Source organism: Oncorhynchus kisutch, linkage group LG27 (assembly GCF_002021735.2).
Source record: "Oncorhynchus kisutch isolate 150728-3 linkage group LG27, Okis_V2, whole genome shotgun sequence".
In the NCBI taxonomy this organism is placed as follows: Eukaryota; Metazoa; Chordata; class Actinopteri; order Salmoniformes; family Salmonidae; genus Oncorhynchus; species Oncorhynchus kisutch.
Window position 1 is genome coordinate 31,265,499 of NC_034200.2, and position 18,032 is coordinate 31,283,530.

An 18,032-nucleotide genomic window follows, 5' to 3' on the forward strand; every position below is an offset into this window, starting at 1 on the left:
TTAACCTTTATTTAACTAGGCAAGTCAGTTAAGAACAAATTCTTATTTTCAATGATGGCCTAGGAACAGTGGGTTAACTGCCTTGTTCAGGGGCAGAATGACAGACTTGTACCTTGTCAGCTCGGGGATTCGATCTTGCAACCTTTTGGTTACTAGTTTGACGCTCTAACCACTAGGTCACGCTGCCGCACCGTCTTATTGAAATACGTTCAGATAACAATGTCATCTGATTTGTGTTGAAAAAAACATGCACATCATTGTAGCATTCCATGGTCAACGTTATTCCCAATAAGCATCCATGATGTCAAAAGCATGTAGACTTCTTTATTGGCAAGGTGGACAGGCGTACAGGTACAGTAAGAGCGTTGAAACCCATAGTAAACAGTTGTGTTTAGATTGTCGAGACTGCAGACTGAATAGTTCTGGTCCGGAGAAAAACATAGGAACAATGTGCCTGAAACAAGGAGGAATCTCCTACTCTACTGATGCTATCTAGAAAACATACAGTTATGAATAGAACTACTGTTCCCTGAAGGAGGGAACAAGCTATAACATATTATAGGGGGTCAACCAATCCTATTCACCTGAAGCAAACTGAAATCAAACCCAACGGGCCAATTAATGCAGAGCCCGCCCTCAGAAGCCCCACCTCCCTGGCTATAATATGAGGGCTCGCATACACTTCCTAAATTCAGTACTGCTCTTCAGCGAGCCCAAACCTCCTGATGGCGTGGGTTCAAAATAGGTTATACCTTGTTCACTCCTTCAGGGAACAGTAGTTATATTCATAACTGTACATTCCCTTTCAGTCGGTCACTCGGTATAACACACTATGGGTACTTACAATCATGCTCCAAGCCGGCTCAGAGGGTACCACACGACAGCCCAAGCACTCACACAGCTTCCACCGGCTGCAAAATGGGTTTACAGAAGTCACCTTTTTCTCTGATACTTACCCAAGAATTCTGAACTGTCAGAACCCCATATAGGGACCTAGAACCTGCTGCAACTTGGCAATGCACACTGACACGCTGCCACTGCAGCACAAGTCCATAGACCCCACAGTTCCAAGAACAATACTTAATTAACTTGCGAGCCTGACATGTCAGAACTTGTACAAGCAACCGCAAGTCCAAAACAACAGAACACCTGTCGTGACTTGGTAAAGCGCACACGCACAATGAACCAAGGCAGCCTGCACATTGCCACGGCAGCCCAGGGCTCAAACCCACAGGGAAACTGTGGTAACCCAGACAAAACGCTGCCTAACATTGGCCCAAGTCCATAGACACTTGCGCATAGCTGCGGGAAACATGTTTGGGGGTGCTGCTATTCTGTCACCGATGGGGGAGGGGGCTGCATAATTATATTTTTTGGGCCGACCCTACAGATTGCTCTATCAGTCAGCTAATACAGGACTAGTAAAGGCCCAGTGCACTACTTTTGTGAAGATAAACAAAATACATCTTACTATTCTGATTTTTCAGGGGGTGCTGCAGCAACCTTAGCACCACTACTCCCCACAGCTATGCCCTCGCGGTTCAAAAAAGTCTCACACAGAGACCCAAGGAGTGTGGAATGCCAGAAATCACACAAGGAACTGCAAGTCCAAAACAACAGGGCACCTGCTGTGACACTTTGGAGTCGCAGGGGTGTACTAATAGCATGTGGATATCCCCAACATGCTTGGCTGACGCCAAGGCCATTAGCAGGGCAGTCTTGTCTACAGACACCAAATGTTCCAAAGGAGGCTCACTCAATGTGGAACCACACCACCAGTGCCACCAGATAGGACCCCTGGGTAGAGCCGTCAATCCCTACATGACACGCCAGCCGAGATGGCTGGCATATACACTTGAATATGGAAAAAGAAAGGCTCTGCTCAAAAAGCTCTTGCAAGAACATCAGAAACTCCTTTAACCTGACACCAAACCTCAAACGCGTGCCACTTATATACAACCCTCTCGTAGAGGGTGCACACGCCCAACTGTATAGTCATAATCACGTTTGAGGATAAACCCCTTGTCATCAAATTCAACCTTTCAGGGGCCAAATCTGCAGAGCCATATCTACGGCCTTGGGTGTCAATAGACAATCGATCCTGATGACACGGAACTCCTCCACGGGTCCCTACATAAACTTAAATATGGAAAAAGAAAGGCCCTGCTCAAAAAGCTCTTGCAAGAACATCAGAAACCCGCCTAACAGGCAGAGGATCTCCGGGAATCAGGGTTGTCTGGGCCAACGGGGAGCCACCAGAATCAACAACAGACCTTCCTTCCTCTCCACAGTGGCCTGAATCAGGTCCACTGGAGGAACGCATAGAGCAGGGTCCGAGGTCACTGATATGCCAAGCATCCGCTCACAACAAAGTGCGTAGATCTCTCATTGAGAAGAAGTTGACAATGCACATTTTCTCGCAATGTGTAAAGCTTTACGTCGGCCCTGCCAAACCGGTCCCATATCTGGGCAACCACTGAGGGGTGCAGTCTCCACTGCTTAGAGATAGGATCCTCCCTGGAAAGTAGATCTGCACCCACGTGGAGAGATCCAAGAAGATACTTTGCCCTGAGCGACAGGAAATTCGCACTGCTCCGTATGAGGAGATAACGTGCCAGGTTTAAGAGAAAGAGAGACCTCGTCCCCCCTGCCTGTTGATGTACGCCACCATCGTCCTGTTGTCAGACCTTACCAACTCATGCTGGCCCTAAAACATCGTAAGGAAATGCCTCATTGATAGCAATGACGGGGAAACCCTAAGCAACCAATGGCAGTGGCGAGATGCGTCCAGACACTAGCAGTCACCTAGCGCTGAAATATACGCATCAACAGACGTCCCAGAGGCACCACAGCCATCATAGAGGCCATTAGACCCAATAACCACAGGCACAAGCGAAATGGCACCGAGGGCCCCAGCCGGAATGTGACCCTCCTCTGTTGGGACAAAAACGCGTGATTCAGCACCGAGTCTAGAGCAAGGTCCAGAAACTGAATGCGCTGAGCCGGAGTCAACATCTGCTCTTGAGATTCATTATGAACACCATATGGGAAACAAGTGTGGCAGTGTGGGAGCTCCATATTATCTCCTAGGATAATTTAGGTTAATTTATAAAAAATAAAAAATGTATACTTGTTTTTCATTTCCACCACTTTTGACAACCGCGTGTCTGAATGTGAGGAAGGAACTGTGTTTATTATGCCCACACCGGGTTCGGGGACTTCGGCAACCAGTAACTTGCCCCTTATTGACCCAGCCACTTGGGAGCACTGCTGCCACAGTAAATGCTTGGGAAGGAGGGCCCAGAGAGCACGCCTCCTCTCCCGGCCTCCAGCTAGGGTTGAGAGGTCTGCTTCTTCCCCAGCGTCACAGAAGAATCTGCTTGCACCCTGCGTTCCTTCAAAACAGCACGCCGTCTGTGCCAAGACGTCCGCCGCTGCCCAGAAGCACCAAGGCGGCAACCCGCCTTAGGCCTACACCCTTTCCTTCACGCCTCGGAACTGCAGAACCGCAAACGATTTTAGTTGGAAAAGGACCCATAGAGCTATGTCCTGCTTTTGTTTCTCCCGAAACTGGCCCGTAAGGACTCCATAGCCGAGCAAAACAACCTTTTTGACTAAACTGTCTCATCCAAATACATCCGCCTGTCCCTCTCAGGAATCCAGGACAACATCAACCAGAGGTGGCACTGAGCCACCACCATCGCCCCCCATACTTTCCCCCACAGCCAGGATAGTACAGTGGGACAGACATAACTTTGTCCAGCTGATCCGCTGAGGATCAGCACTGTTTATTTGGAATCACCAATCAGGGATAGTATATCATCCCTGGAATCCAGACTCTGAACACTGCCAGAAAAACCAGAATGAGCCTCACTTGGCTGGGATTACACCCCTATCAACTCTACGCCAGCCTCAAACAACCCCATTCCCAAACTCTCATTTTCACTGGAAGAACCTTCGCCAGCAGCCTCAAACTTCCTCACCAAGAGAGCCCTACACCCAATAGAGGTTGAACCCCAGCCGGAGACATTGGTCACGCAAACTGGCCTGAGCCAAGTGTGTTTCCACCCCAAGCAAGCAGGATAGCACTCTTTTCTTAATATTTTATTGTGAAACCACATGCCCTAGGTCATGGTCGGAGGTTCAAACTCGGCTGGTTAGCCTTTTTGAACTTCCTCCTACCACTGGCCATCTTACTCAAGCAACAGAGCACTAGCTACACAAGCAGAGCAGAAAGTAGTGGGTGTTAAGCAAACACAAATCCTACCTAAACAAGGAAGTATTAGCTACACAAGCAGAGCAGAAAGTAGTTAACAAATGCAAAAATGTAGGAAATGTATGCGAGCCCCAGTATTATTGTCAGGAAGGCGGGGCATCCGAGGGCATGCTCGGCATCCATTGGCCCGTTGGGAGTGATTTCAATTTGCTTCAGGTGAATAGGATTGGTCGTTGACCCTACATAGTATGTTATACCGAATGACTTTGTCATGGCAGACATAAGGAAACTAAAACATTTGGTTGAGTGTCAGAGGAGGCTGGTGGCAAGATCTATGGGAGGACGTCTCATTGTAATGGCTGGAATGGAATAAATGGAACGGTATTAAACACATCAAACATATGGAAACCACATGTTTTACTCCGTTCCATTAATTCCATTCCAGCCATTACAATGAGCCCGTCCTTCTGTAGGTCCTCCCACCGGCCTCCATGGTTGAGCACTGTAGTTGAAATCTATCCGATTTTTTTCTCTCCCAAAGCTCGGAAGTTAGCTACAAATAAATACTTAGCCTCCGACAAAGTCTATAGTTCTTCATTTTCGGACAGATATAGAAATAATAAATAAACTGTACACAAAGCATTGTGAGGAAAATATACAAAACAATCAATGGTAGACAGAGCATAACTGAATCCTCGTGAAAATACTGTCATAACAATGGCTGGTGAAGACATTTTTCATGACAGCTGAGAAAGACAGAAAGGCTTGCTTGAGTTCTGAACTGTTTGTGCTCCCTAACTACTGTGTGCATGGCACTGGTGTCTCCCCACCATATCGAGTATACAATCTATGAGGAAAGAAAACGTACGCAAATATAAGGCTCCAGAAAGACACATTTCTGGATCTTTCGTAAAAACACAACATCAATTTACTCCACGTGCAGGTTCAAAGGTTTCTGTTCACAGATGAGCTTATTTTAGATACTTGAATAATTTCCTTATGAATCTTGCATCTTTCATGCATCTTTATCAAAACATATTATAGATACAAAGAAGTTCTAATTCCATAGCACAAGTCCCCCAATTTAGCTTCAGTGGTCCAGCCTGTACTATGCATCAATTGTAATAATCAAGCCACATAATACCAGAATACGGAATACTAATGTGGATTAGTCAACAGAGTTACATCACACTCGACTGTACTTTAAGCACAGACTTGTAAAAATTACTATACAAAGTGCTTTGGTTTCTTTACAAATTCAATTCATCTAAATGTCCAACCATTCAAACATTATGAAAGGTGCAGTTATCAGTGAATTATTCTTCTAAAACAGAAAACCTATGGGGCAGAAAGGGTACACAGGGAGGGCGACATGATCAACATTAGTCATTGATGGAAATTAGCCTGGGGCAAAATGGAAATTACAGTACGAGTTGTCATGCTTGCTTGGCACTTGTACTGTCATTGGTCATGTCCCTGTGAAGAGCAGAATATTGACCAATGACAAAAGGAAAAGGGTGTGAAAATTTCAGCACAGAAAACTGGCCTATGGCCAATGGTCTTCTTTTTTTTTTTTTACAGTTACAATTGCCTTGAGCGGCACATCTTTCATACATTTCTGAAATAGTTTGGCAAATATTACACCATGTGCTTCACAAACTGTGATAACATATGTAAACTCTACCAATGTATTTTTTTTTTACTAGTTCAACTGGTTGATAGTGTGACCAGATGATGGTACCTGAAGTAAGTAGGAAACTTGAGACCTTTACTGTAACAACAATAATAGACTTGAAAGGACATTGAACAGTTTGACTCATTTGGTAGAGCATGGCAATTGCAAATGCCAGGGTTGTGGGTTCAATTCCCACGGGGACCAGTATGAAAATGTATGCGCTCAAGTCGTAATTTGCTCTGGATAAGAGCATCTGTTAAATGACTAAAATGTAAATGTAAAAAATGTCCCACAGCCCTACTGTACTGTCAAACAGTTAACTTAACTCTGTCCAGGTTCCCTCAATGCAACTAGTTATCCTAATGTGCTAGGGTATGTAAGTGCTGGCTACCATGTTGCCAGTGGCAAACAAAAATTCTCAGTCACCTGCCTCCAATGTGTTTATGGATTGGCTCAAGCCCTTCCAAGCAGGATGAGGATTGGCTGTGAGTAAAATTGTAAAGTGCTAAAAGTGGAGGCAAACTGATGCCATAAAAAGGTTAAGGATACACACAATTACAGTATAAAGCAGTATGTATACACTATGAGGGACTTCAAATATAAAAAAATAAATCAAATCAAATCATACAGACAAGTGGTGAATCTTAACTGAAGTGCTTGTTTTGGATACCCCTGCCTACAACAGCAACACAGCTAAAACCAATCCACTTAACATACCTATAGTCAATTTACTGTAGGTATGGGCATTTTGAATGCCTTGAATTGCAGTACACGTTCAGACTTTCATTCCGATATTCAACACTGGGAGGTGCCAAGTCCCTATAACGGCTGGCTCAGGGTTGGTTTTGTTGGTTTACACATAACAGGACTGTGGTTAGGACTGTGGGAGGAAGAACTGACCCTAAACCAGTTGTTAAGAGTGTGGCTGATGAGAGACCCCTAGTGATGCACCGAGTAGCTGTTACATCAACGTACCCAAAAAGTGTTGTGCTACATTGAAACAATCTCTTCCTCAATTCTGACGTTCTGCTCTGTACTTTGTCCTTTGTAGTACATATTTGGTAAGTCTGCAGTTTACCGGTTTAAACCACTTTCTGCACTAGTTTAAAAGGACTTAAATTAAAGACAAAATGACCAACAGTTGAAAAGGCAGGCAAATGTTGCCATTGGCCAAGTCCATGTTTATTAATCTGTTTGGCATAATGTCTCAAAAGCCTTTGTGGTGTTTGTTGTTACTAAGTTTGTCGCTTCGTCAATTGTTTCAAGCGGCCATAAGTAGTCAAAAGGAAGACGTGTTCCACAAAATCCTTGCTCTTTTGTCGTAGACCTTGGCTTGACTTGCAAAACAGGAAGGTTGGTTTTCTCAGTGTCTCTGAGAAACATAAGCTGAATACGGCGACGCGTCCAACTCAGAGACGTATCGGTAAAACACAAAAGACCAGCTCAAAAACACGGTTTCCTGTTCTCTGCAACCAAAGAAGGAACAGTGGGGCTCTCCTTTCTCCAGTACGAGGTGACTGCTGTGTAAGTGCAGACTTCCTGAACGCACCCCCTCTATGTTCTTTACCCCAGCTTTGTCCTGTCATTCAATCCAAGGAAGCCAGAGATGGGGGTTGAAGGGGTCAGAGGGGAGGCTCAGAAATGTAAAAAAAAAAAAAAAGAAGAAAACCAAAAGGACATTGCACTGATGTTATGTACCTAGCCTGAAGCGCCTCACACCGGCGTTACCTTCTTGGTCATGTTCTCTGTCTTCGGTGGCCTCCCTTTCTGGGTCAGAGTCTGTGGACAAAGTCCTGCCACCAAGATTGAGGACAGAGGTAGCCATTTTGGAGAGTACTTGCGTGTGTGGGTGAGCAGTGGCAGACATGGAATGGAGTCTGCTGTCCGGGTCAGTCCTAGAAGGCTCCATCCCAGTGCTACTGTACCCCTCCTCCTCTGCCGGAGGGCTCTCTGTGTCGGACTCGCACTCCTCCTCCTCTAGGGTCAGCTCAAACTGGAACTTATCTCCTGTGGAGGATCCACCTCCACCCCCTCCGGCTCCCATGGCTCCCCCAGGCAGGCCCATCTTGTCCTGGGCCTCGGGTGTGGGCGAGGGGCTGTGTGGGATCATGCTCTGGTACCACTCGCGATTGTCCTCCAGCGTGTCTAGGATGTCCTGGGCATCAGGGTGGACCAGGTCTGCCCACGTCTCCCACAGAGGGTGGACGATGTAGTCTATGAAGCCCACCTGTAGAGGAAAATGATTATAGTCACTGGCATATTAGTAAAAGAGGCAGACTTTTTAGCCCAGACTGTGTGTGTGTAGAGCAGGTGAAGAATCTGTCGGTGTGGCCTGTCTCAGGGGGAGTGGGATATGCAAAAAAACACATTTCTAATTCACACGTGTATATTGCGCACTTGTATATGTGTGAAATAGGACAAATGTAAGAATATACCTAACTATTATAATTGTAATTGTGTGTGTGTCTCTCTTCTGCATGTGAACATAGTGTGTGCATACTGTACTGTATGTATCTCAATGCCTGTGTGTATAATAACTGTACCTGGTTCTTCTCGATGGAGGCGTTGTGTTTGTCACACATGGGGCTGATCTCCATGCCCTTGTCCCTCTCCCTGTCCCCCTGGGTGAAGAACTCCACCATGATGCGGTCAGTCCACTGGCGGTAGACCTCCAGGGGCTTGGTGGGGTTACTGAGGTCAGCACAGTGAACCATGTTCTGGAGGACCTGGAGAAACCAAAAACACTTCTTATTGAGTATCAAGGAAAATAAATGACCATACAATCATATGACAATAATACGATCCCAATGGTTCATTTGGCTGGAGCAGGGTGCTGTCAGTCAAAACAAGTGTTTTCGGTTCAATACCCAATACTCAATACTAAATATGCTACATATTAGATACATTCACATTGGTTATGCTGAATATGAATCCCTTCTAAGATAGTTAATTTGATTATTCTGTGAGTCTTACCTGGATACGATCTCCATAGTTGTCTAGTAGAAGTACTCCTAGACTGGTCACCTTCTTGGTCTCCACCATAGTCTTCAAGTCAGCCAGCAGGTTCATGTGTTTGGACATGTCTGTGGCTAACACCATGTCTATGACCATCTTACGTAGGGACTGCCTCTGTTTCTTGCTGAGGTTCTGGAAGATGTCACAGTTGTCCTCCTGCAGCAGCTTAAAGCCCACGGCCAGGTGGTGGTTTTCCAGGACCGACACGTCGTTGTACATCAGAGCCAGCTCGGAGTCTGGACGGACACACAGGAGAGGAACAGTGCAAACACACATTCTACAGCAGGGGTCTCAAACTGGCGGCGTGTGGGACATATGCGGCCCATGAGACAATTTAATGTGGACACACAACCACAAAGGATTCCAAGATTTGAAACAACTCTTTGCCTAGTGCCCAGGGGGATATGTGAACTCACTGGTGTTGATGAGGAACTGGTTAGACACCCCCGGGTGGTCCACATCATGTATAGCACTGGCAAACAGAGCAGCTAGGATCTCCAAGTCAGTAAACACCGCCTGTAGAGATTGGAGGAACACAGGGATGTTAATGCAGGTAAATACTGTACAGCAGGGGTCACCAACCGGTCGATCGACTGGGCAATTTCCATGGCATTTCTAGTCGATCGGAAAACATTTCTGTAAAAAAAACAACGATAAAGCCTTGCATTCCTTTTTTTTATTGGCCGTAGGTGCACGCGATTCAGCTGCCCTGCATGTCAGGTAGGCGAAATGTTCCCATTTTTAACCATTTAATGTGTCTGAAGGTACAAACTCTGCCTTCCCGGTGGGCCTGGAGAGCAAATCAAGTGCACTATAGGCTTACTGCTGGCCAGTCGGATTGCTCAGATTCCCGGGTCTACAGTAACATAGCAGGCGGAAAAGAAAGCAGCAGCAAAGTTGATACTGTGAGATTTCAAAACATTTCAAATCATGACCAGAGAGAGAATGTCATTGAATACAGCAAAGAGATGCTGTTTTTATGAGTGAGTTTAAGTTCTTACTCAGCACTGTCAACACTTTTTATTCAACACTTTTAGAGGCTATTAAAATGCGTATTCTTCAAACCTCCACTCACGCGACAACCAACACTGCAGCTGTAATGAATGAGTAGGAAAGTGTATTGATAGGCTTGCATTATTATTAGCAGACTGGGTCTTTTTTAATATCGAAAAATATTGAACTTTCTCTGTTCATAGGAGTAACCACATGAATTTGTGCATGAGGCAGAAATAATGCGGTGCAACTCGAGTTTGTTCATCAGGTGGAAGACGGTGTCCCTTTAGTCAGTGTCAACAGAGGAAAGGGAGAGCGGAGGGATGTTGAGAGGTGGACCCCTGTCTCCTCCTGCTCTCTCCCTCTGCTGACACTGACCATCAGATGCAGGCACAATCAGCCCAGTACATTTGTAAATGTGAGGGAAAGCTGAGTGAGCATACTGTACAAGTAATACAACAACATCTACTGATCAGTTATTACCGGTGTGCAACTGATCTATTACCGGTGTGATCATATAGCCTACCTCAAATTTGTATATATTTTTTTATGTTCTGAACAACAAAGCATTGGCAGGGCAATTCAAGCAAAGACGATATGTGGTAATAATGTATTGGGCCTATCGCCTACTGCACAAACCTCATTGATACAGTGCTGTTTTAAATAGGTTAATGTTGCATTGGCTTCCGTTTATTTAAGTCCTGTTAAAAAAAAGTGGTAGATCTCGTCTTGCTTTTTGACTCAAAGTGATCTTCACTCAGAACGATCACCACTGCTGTACAGTATGTGTGTGAGAATGTGTATGGGACTTGTGCATAGCCGCAACAACAATATGGGACAGGTGGGACACATGTCTGCCCCAATTTTCAAAACACCCTTTTTCTAATGTCCATAACTTTGAAGTTATACGATGTAGTGTATAGCCCTGCAGAAGGTGTACAGTTTTGAACATTATATTGCATATATTTTTTTTTTAAATAAATTATATATATAATATATATATATATTCAGTATTTTTAGCTAAAAGGTTGTCATACCTCCAAGGCAGGGGTAGAGAGGAGGACGTGGGTGGACTGGACCACGTCTGCAGCATGGATGTTGTTGTGGTAGGCCACATCATGGTGGTAGTGGTCCTCCAGGGTCATCATGAAGGTGATGAAGGTGTCTGCGGGGATCTTGAATGACTTCAGCAGCTCTCGCTCCTATATGGAATACATATATGATTTTCAGCATTTTTTATCAGTGACTTTGTAAATTGTTTAGCCATGTAAGAGGGCCCTCTTTAGAAGAGGACTCATTTGGAAACATGAGGACATACCTGGAAAATTGAATAAATCGCCACCGTCAGCGGACGACTCCCAGAATATTCAGATATTTTGAAAATATCCACACCCCATCGGTTTATATCTTCCAACTGCTGCCAGATGGAAAAACATTTGTTAGAAAAAAACTGCAGATCATTTAACTCCAAAATGTGCTGGGGACTATTAAATCCTAAGAGTGACAGAACTTGTGGCAGAACAGAACCCTAAAAGTGAGGTACTTTCTAATTGTCAGAAAAGAAGGGTTATGTAGACTACCTTGGCGAGAAAGCCCTCCTGAGTGGCTGCAACCCCGAAGCGGGGGATGTTGGAGGGGGCCACACTGGGGATGATTCTGGGCTTCTTTACCCCCACGATCTGGGACATGGGACGCTTCTTCTTGTCCGTTTTCTCCTTCTTCTCCTTGATGTGTGGAGACATGATCTCCATATCATGTTGCTTTTCTGTGGTGCACAGTTATTCCACAGTTATTCCACAGTAATAACAATAGAGTTCAGAAGGGTTATCTATTGAAACCAGGGCTGGTTACACTTTACACTGAGTTGAAGTTGCACAGATATCATGTAGTTGCCTGGATTCGTATTGTCTTGGCGTAATCACATGTAATGTTACAGGCTTGGGCTTTTCCATGTATATTTCGTGGTTGGACGTTAGCACGTGGGGCGCACCGATTGGTGTCACCTCATTAGTCAGTATGTACTACACCTGTGCTGGTTGGTCATCTCGTTAGGGGGAAGGTGTTTCACCTGTGCTGGCCCAGGTGCTATTTAAGAGTGGCTGACCCAGTGCTCTGATGGTCTTGAGAGATGTGGAGAGTTAACACCTTTAGTTGGCTCGCCTTATTTGATTTCCAGACAAACAATCCTTTATCTTATCTGCCCTGTTTTCATTTTGCTCCACTTTTTGGTTTGCTTCCTGTCTTTAAGTTTGGTTTGTTTTTAAAAATTTTGTTTGCCTCTTATTGGGTAAATTTAGTGGGTGTCTTGTAGGTCCTTGTTTTTGTTGCTAGTCAACTTTCAGTGGACTCCCCCATCAGTGTCTTTCAGAACCCCTCCTAAAACCCTGCCTGTTTCGTTTTGGTTGTTGTCAGTGACTGCCCTTTCTGTTTGAGTGACAATTTTTGGTTTTCGTGCTGGGGAACGTAACAGTAACTATACAATAAGTATACATTAGTAACTATTGATTGACATTACAGTACATACGGTAGATGTCTCTACTAAGGCAGTCAGACAGTGAAAGGCATACCTAGGAAGGTGCTGGAGATGAACTCTGACACCTGGTTCCCTGATCTGCTGGCCTCTGATAGCTGAGTGAGCTCTCTGTTCAGCATCCTCTTGAACTGGGGAGACAAACAACAACACACTGCATCACTCAGACTGTCACAATATAGTCTCTACTGTAGACTGCGGACATACACATGACAGGCACATCTACACTGAGATATTTGGTAGTTTGCATGTGTGTGTCTGGTAACTTCTTCATTGAAGAAAAATGTACTTACTATGACTGTGATGAATATGGGGTTGTCCCACCTAGCTTTCTTAAGATGAATGCAACTAAGTATAATTTGCTCTGGATGAGAGCGTCCACTAAATTACTAAAATGTCAAACGTTTTAGAGCTCAGGAATTCTTTAAAGACGGGACAAATATTTTTCTTAATATTAACAAAAGTTTTGTTTTAATGCCCTATTAAAAGCTCCTGTGCTAATTTCATTAACATTTTGGCATGTCTTTCTAGATTTAGAACATAAAACATTTATATCTCAAACATTATCCCTTAAGTCTAACACAGCAAATACTTTAATTGTTTAAGCATGTGCTACAGAACACTGATTCAAATATTTATTCAGATATTGACAAAATAATATAGACTCCATCAGTGACGGTGTTGACAAGCCACTGACGGAGTTGACAACAGATACTCAAAACAGACATATATTTTGGTCTCTAAAAATAAAAGTTCAATACAAACATTTGTAAAATATGGAAATCTATTCATTGGAAAATTCCCAATAAAAACAACAATTTTATCAAATCTTTCAGTACTCTGATGGAGTTGATGTCAGACAATAATCTGACAGAGTTGATGTCTTATTGAGTTTACAGAAATATAATTTAAGTGGTAAATATAGTAGCATTTTAGTTTTTCCTCAGTTGCTTTATGGCTGTAAAACCTAGTTAAATGTAACATATTTTAACCAAAATTCTGAGCTAATTTCATGTAATGCTAAACATTTCTTTCATGACTTATGACGTGATCATATGCTATCTGGGGGGCCCAACCTCCAGGGGGACTCCAGCACAGTAAAGTATTATAATAATAAATATACTGAACAAAAATATAAACATAACATGTAAAGTGTTGGCCTCATGTTTCATGAGCTCAAATAAAAGATCCCAGAACTGTTCCATACGCACAAAAAGCATATTTCTCTAATATTTTGAGCACAAATGTGTTTACATCCCTGTTAGTGAGCATTTCTCCTTTGCCAAGATAATCCATCCAACTGACAGATGTGGCATGTCAAGAAGCTGATTAAACAGCATGATCATTACTCAGGTGCACCTTGTGTTGGGGGCATTAAAAGGCCACTTTAAAATGTGTAGTTTTATCACACAACACAATGCCAAATTTTGAGGGCTGCTGACTGCAGGAATGACCACCAGAGCTGTTGCCAGAGAATTGAATGTTCATTTCTCTACCATAAGCCGCCTCCAATGTTGTTTTAGAGAATTTGGCAGTACGCCCCAATTGGCCTCACTACCACATGTAACCACGCCAGCCCAGGACCTCCACATCTGCCTTCTTCACCTGCGGGATCATTTGAGACCAGACAGCTGATGAAACCAAGGAGTATTTCTGTCTGTAATAAAGCCCTTTTGTGGGGAAAAAGTCATTCTGATTGGCTGAGCCTGGCTCCCCAAAGCTGCAGGAGGGTGTGCTACACCAGTGATTATACTGTATAATCATCATACACAAAGATAATACATCCCCCCCCCCCTCTGAAACACCAAAAGTCTGCTCTGAAGATGCCAACCGAGCATGTGCACACAGAAAAAGACAGTACATACACACACTGTGTGCTGTACTGTACATATGTTCACACATACTTCTTGCGCACACATATCTGCACATACACTTTATGGACTCACTCATACACACATGCACAAGCACTCCTGACACACACACACACATGCTGCAAAAACAGCATCACTTTCCAACTAATTGCAAAGAACTCTGCAAAGAAGGATGGACACCTGTACTACACATTCATTCACCAAGTAACACGTGTATCCCATCCCATCCCATCCCAGCCCGTCTTACCTGAAGGTACATCCTCGACAGAGAACAAGTCATTGACTTCGGGCATTTCAGCACTAAATAACGCATGGGGCGGGAAAAAAGCAGGGTCCTTCCTGTAGCTGCTGTACTGGGCTTACAGTCCGTACTGTGCTCCTGTCCTGCTTGTCTGAGCTCCTTAATTCCACTGCAAGCAGGTAGTCTACACACACAGTGCACTGGAAAGGTTTTATCCACACACTCTAGCGGGAATGGACAAGTAAGAGGATTGCCTTGGTGGAAGAAGTGTGGAAGCCAGGCTGAGGATGCAGGGTGTGGGGAGCATGGCAGAGAAGCGACTCCTGCCGCTTACTCTCCTCTCCCCCTCAGCAGCACTATTCTGCCTGCTGCTCTGCGTGTAAACAGAGGAGAGCAGCACACGCTACTCCCAATTACCCCCCCCCCCCATACTGTATACCTAAAGGAAGGAACAAATCAGCAGCCTGCTGCATCAGAGGCAGGGACAGGGAAATGGAGCTGATTGGCCCACGGTGGGGGGGAGTAAGCAAGGGGCTGGTTGTGTTTGAGGCTTCACCATGTGCACCAAGTTAAAGATGATGAGGAAATCTGATGCCTTGAATGGCTGAGGTATTTCATCCATATACTGTATGTGACCCGATTCAGGATACTAGGTGTATGTCATAAGTCACGACTTCACAGGAGAGCCAATTGAACGTTAAAAAAAAATGTTTTAAATAAAAATTCGTTTTTTTGGCAGAAATGCCTTCTCGAACATGTGAACTTGTGCCTTAATATCAAACTTGTATGTCATCTGTAAATACGAATAGAATTGTTAAATTACGAGCTTAGTTGGTTTAGCCACATAAAAATACAATTTATGTGAACACATGAATGTGTTGCTTTGAATGACAATGAAACAAGTATCTGTAGATCTAAGCTATGAGGAAAGAGAGAAAAGGGGACGATAGGATGATTCGGCATGATAGGCAACATATCATTATCCTATTATGAATGTAAATAACACAAACGTTTGCAGAAAGCAGAATAGAAAATACATTATAGCAGGAGAGAATTTCAGAAAAATCCATTGCACATTATATTTTCCCATACGATACAATGTAGTGAAGATGGTAAATATGCAAACTTGGTCAAATAAACCAGACAAAGAGCAACGACAAAGGGTGAAATGTTTAGAAAGCCAAACATAAAAGTTTGCTGGGAAAAATCAAGTGCCAGCATGGATGATTCCTCCTTACTGACTCCCTTTTCATTGACTATTGGCAGCAATGTGGGGGTGCAGCACATAAAACGCATCACCACATGTGTGCCTTGCATGTATGTATATGGTGTATGTATATACAGAGAGCCTGTGTGTGGTGTATGTATATACAGAGAGCCTGTGTGTGGTGGGTATCCAGGGAGAGCCTGTGTGTGGTGTATGTATATACAGAGAGCCTGTGTGTGGTGGGTATCCAGGGAGAGCCTGTGTGTGGTGTATGTATATACAGAGAGCCTGTGTGTGGTGGGTATCCAGGGAGAGCCTGTGTGTGGTGGGTATCCAGGGAGAGCCTGTGTGTGGTGGGTATCCAGGGAGAGCCTGTGTGTGGTGGGTATCCAGAGAGAGCCTGTGTGTGGTGGGTATCCAGGGAGAGCCTGTGTGTGGTGGGTATCCAGGGAGAGCCTGTGTGTGGTGGGTATCCAGTGAGAGCCTGTGTGTGGTGGGTATCCAGGGAGAGCCTGTGTGTGGTGTATGTATCCAGGGAGAGCCTGTGTGTGGTGGGTATCCAGGGAGAGCCTGTGTGTGGTGTATGTATCCAGGGAGAGCCTGTGTGTGGTGGGTATGTGTGTGTGTTTACCCAGCGCACATAGCTCTTGCGTGGGGAGGCTAATCATGGAATTACACAAGCTATTAACTCCAGTCTGGAGAAAGAAGGAGAGGGATGAGGATGGATGGAGGGGGGATGGTGTTTTATCCACAGCTCCAACTCTGTTCTTCACATTTTTTCTGCACATTATTTTATATTTATTTAACTAGGCAAGTCAGTTAAGAACAAATTCTTATTTTCAATGACAGCCTAGGAACAGTGTGTTAATCGCCTGTTCAGGGGCAGAATGACAGATTTGTACCTTGTCAGCTCGGGGATTTGAACTTACAACCTTTCGGTTACTAGTCCAATGCTCTAACCACTAGGATACCCTGCCGCCCCAATACTGAGAGTTGGGTGTGTGTGTCTACCGATGCATACCCACTATCCCATTCATTCAGGTAGGCCTGATCACAGACAACGATGAGACAGCCTATAGGGAGGAGGTCCTATACCTGGCCGCGTGGTGCCAAGATAACAACATCTCCCTCAACGTGATCAAGACAAAGGAGATGATTCTACAGGAAAAGGAAGACCGAGCACGCACCCATTCTCATCGACGGGGCTGTAGTGGAGCAGGTTGAGTTCCAAACACACCAAGACAGTCGTGAAAAGCGCACAAAAAAGCCTATAGATTTGGCATGGGTCCTCAGATCCTCAAAAAGTTATACAGCTGCACCATCGAGAGCATCCTGATTGGTTGCATCACTCCCTGGTATGGCAACTGCTCGGCCTCCGACTGCAAGGCACTACAGAGGGTAGTGCGTAAGGAACAGCACATCCCTGGGACCAAGCTTCCTGCTATCCAGGACCTCTATACCAGGCGGTGTCAGAGGAAGGCCCTAAAAACTGTCAAAGTCTCCAGCCACCCTAATCATAGACTGTTCTCTCTGCTACCGCATGGCAAGTGGTACTTGAGCACCAAGTCTAGGTCCAAAAGGCTTCTTAACAGCTTCTACCCCCAAGCCATATGACTCCTGAACAGCTAATCAAATGGCTACCCAGACTATTTGCATTGTCCCCTCCCCTTTTACACTGCTGCTACTATCTGTTTATTATCTATGCATAGTCACTTTAACTCTACCTACTTGTACATATTACCTCAATTACCTTGACAAACCTGTGCCCCCTCACGTTGACTCTGTACCTGTACTCCCTGTACATAGACTCACAACTGTTATCTTACTGCTGCTCTTAAATGATTTGTTATTAAAAATTTTTACTTATACATTTTTTACATAACACTTTTTTTCTTAAAACTGCATTGTTCGTTAAGGGCTTGTAAGTAAGAATTTCACTGTAAGGTCTACACCTGTATTCGGCGCATGTGACAAATAACATTTGGTTTGATTTGATTTGATTCATGGAACGAACTCTAAATGTCAGAAGGCATTGGCGATTTCATTCACATTTCCTAATCTCTGATGGAATTTATTGTATTAGTGGCCTTTCACATTTGTCCAATCAGGATCAGTACAAAATGCATTTGCAGAGTGACACAGTCGCTGGCTTAGTGGGCTCTTTTTAATTTGGGAGGCCACCAAAGTGCATTGGCCAAAATGTACACCTATTTTTTTTAATGTATTGCTTACTTTGACGTAAGAGTGAAATAATAATATCCCCTTTGTTTTAATGGAGAGGGGA

At 44.4% G+C, this 18,032-nt stretch overlaps 1 protein-coding gene across 2 annotated transcripts in view; it reads right to left on the reverse strand.

Annotated features, from left to right (window-relative positions):
- Positions 1 to 304: 304 nt before the first annotated feature.
- LOC109872089 (cAMP-specific 3',5'-cyclic phosphodiesterase 4D-like) overlaps positions 305 to 18,032 on the reverse strand; it is a 97,356-nt gene continuing 79,628 nt past the window's right edge. For both annotated transcript variants that reach the window (XM_031806802.1, XM_031806801.1), the window contains 8 exons: positions 12,467 to 12,560; positions 11,480 to 11,664; positions 11,218 to 11,316; positions 10,937 to 11,101; positions 9,323 to 9,422; positions 8,865 to 9,142; positions 8,435 to 8,617; positions 305 to 8,118 (listed from right to left, as the gene is read on the reverse strand). In XM_031806802.1, the coding sequence (XP_031662662.1) occupies positions 7,582 to 8,118; positions 8,435 to 8,617; positions 8,865 to 9,142; positions 9,323 to 9,422; positions 10,937 to 11,101; positions 11,218 to 11,316; positions 11,480 to 11,664; positions 12,467 to 12,560 (1,641 nt within the window). In that variant the 3' untranslated portion in view covers positions 305 to 7,581. The remainder of the gene's footprint in view (positions 8,119 to 8,434; positions 8,618 to 8,864; positions 9,143 to 9,322; positions 9,423 to 10,936; positions 11,102 to 11,217; positions 11,317 to 11,479; positions 11,665 to 12,466; positions 12,561 to 18,032) is intronic.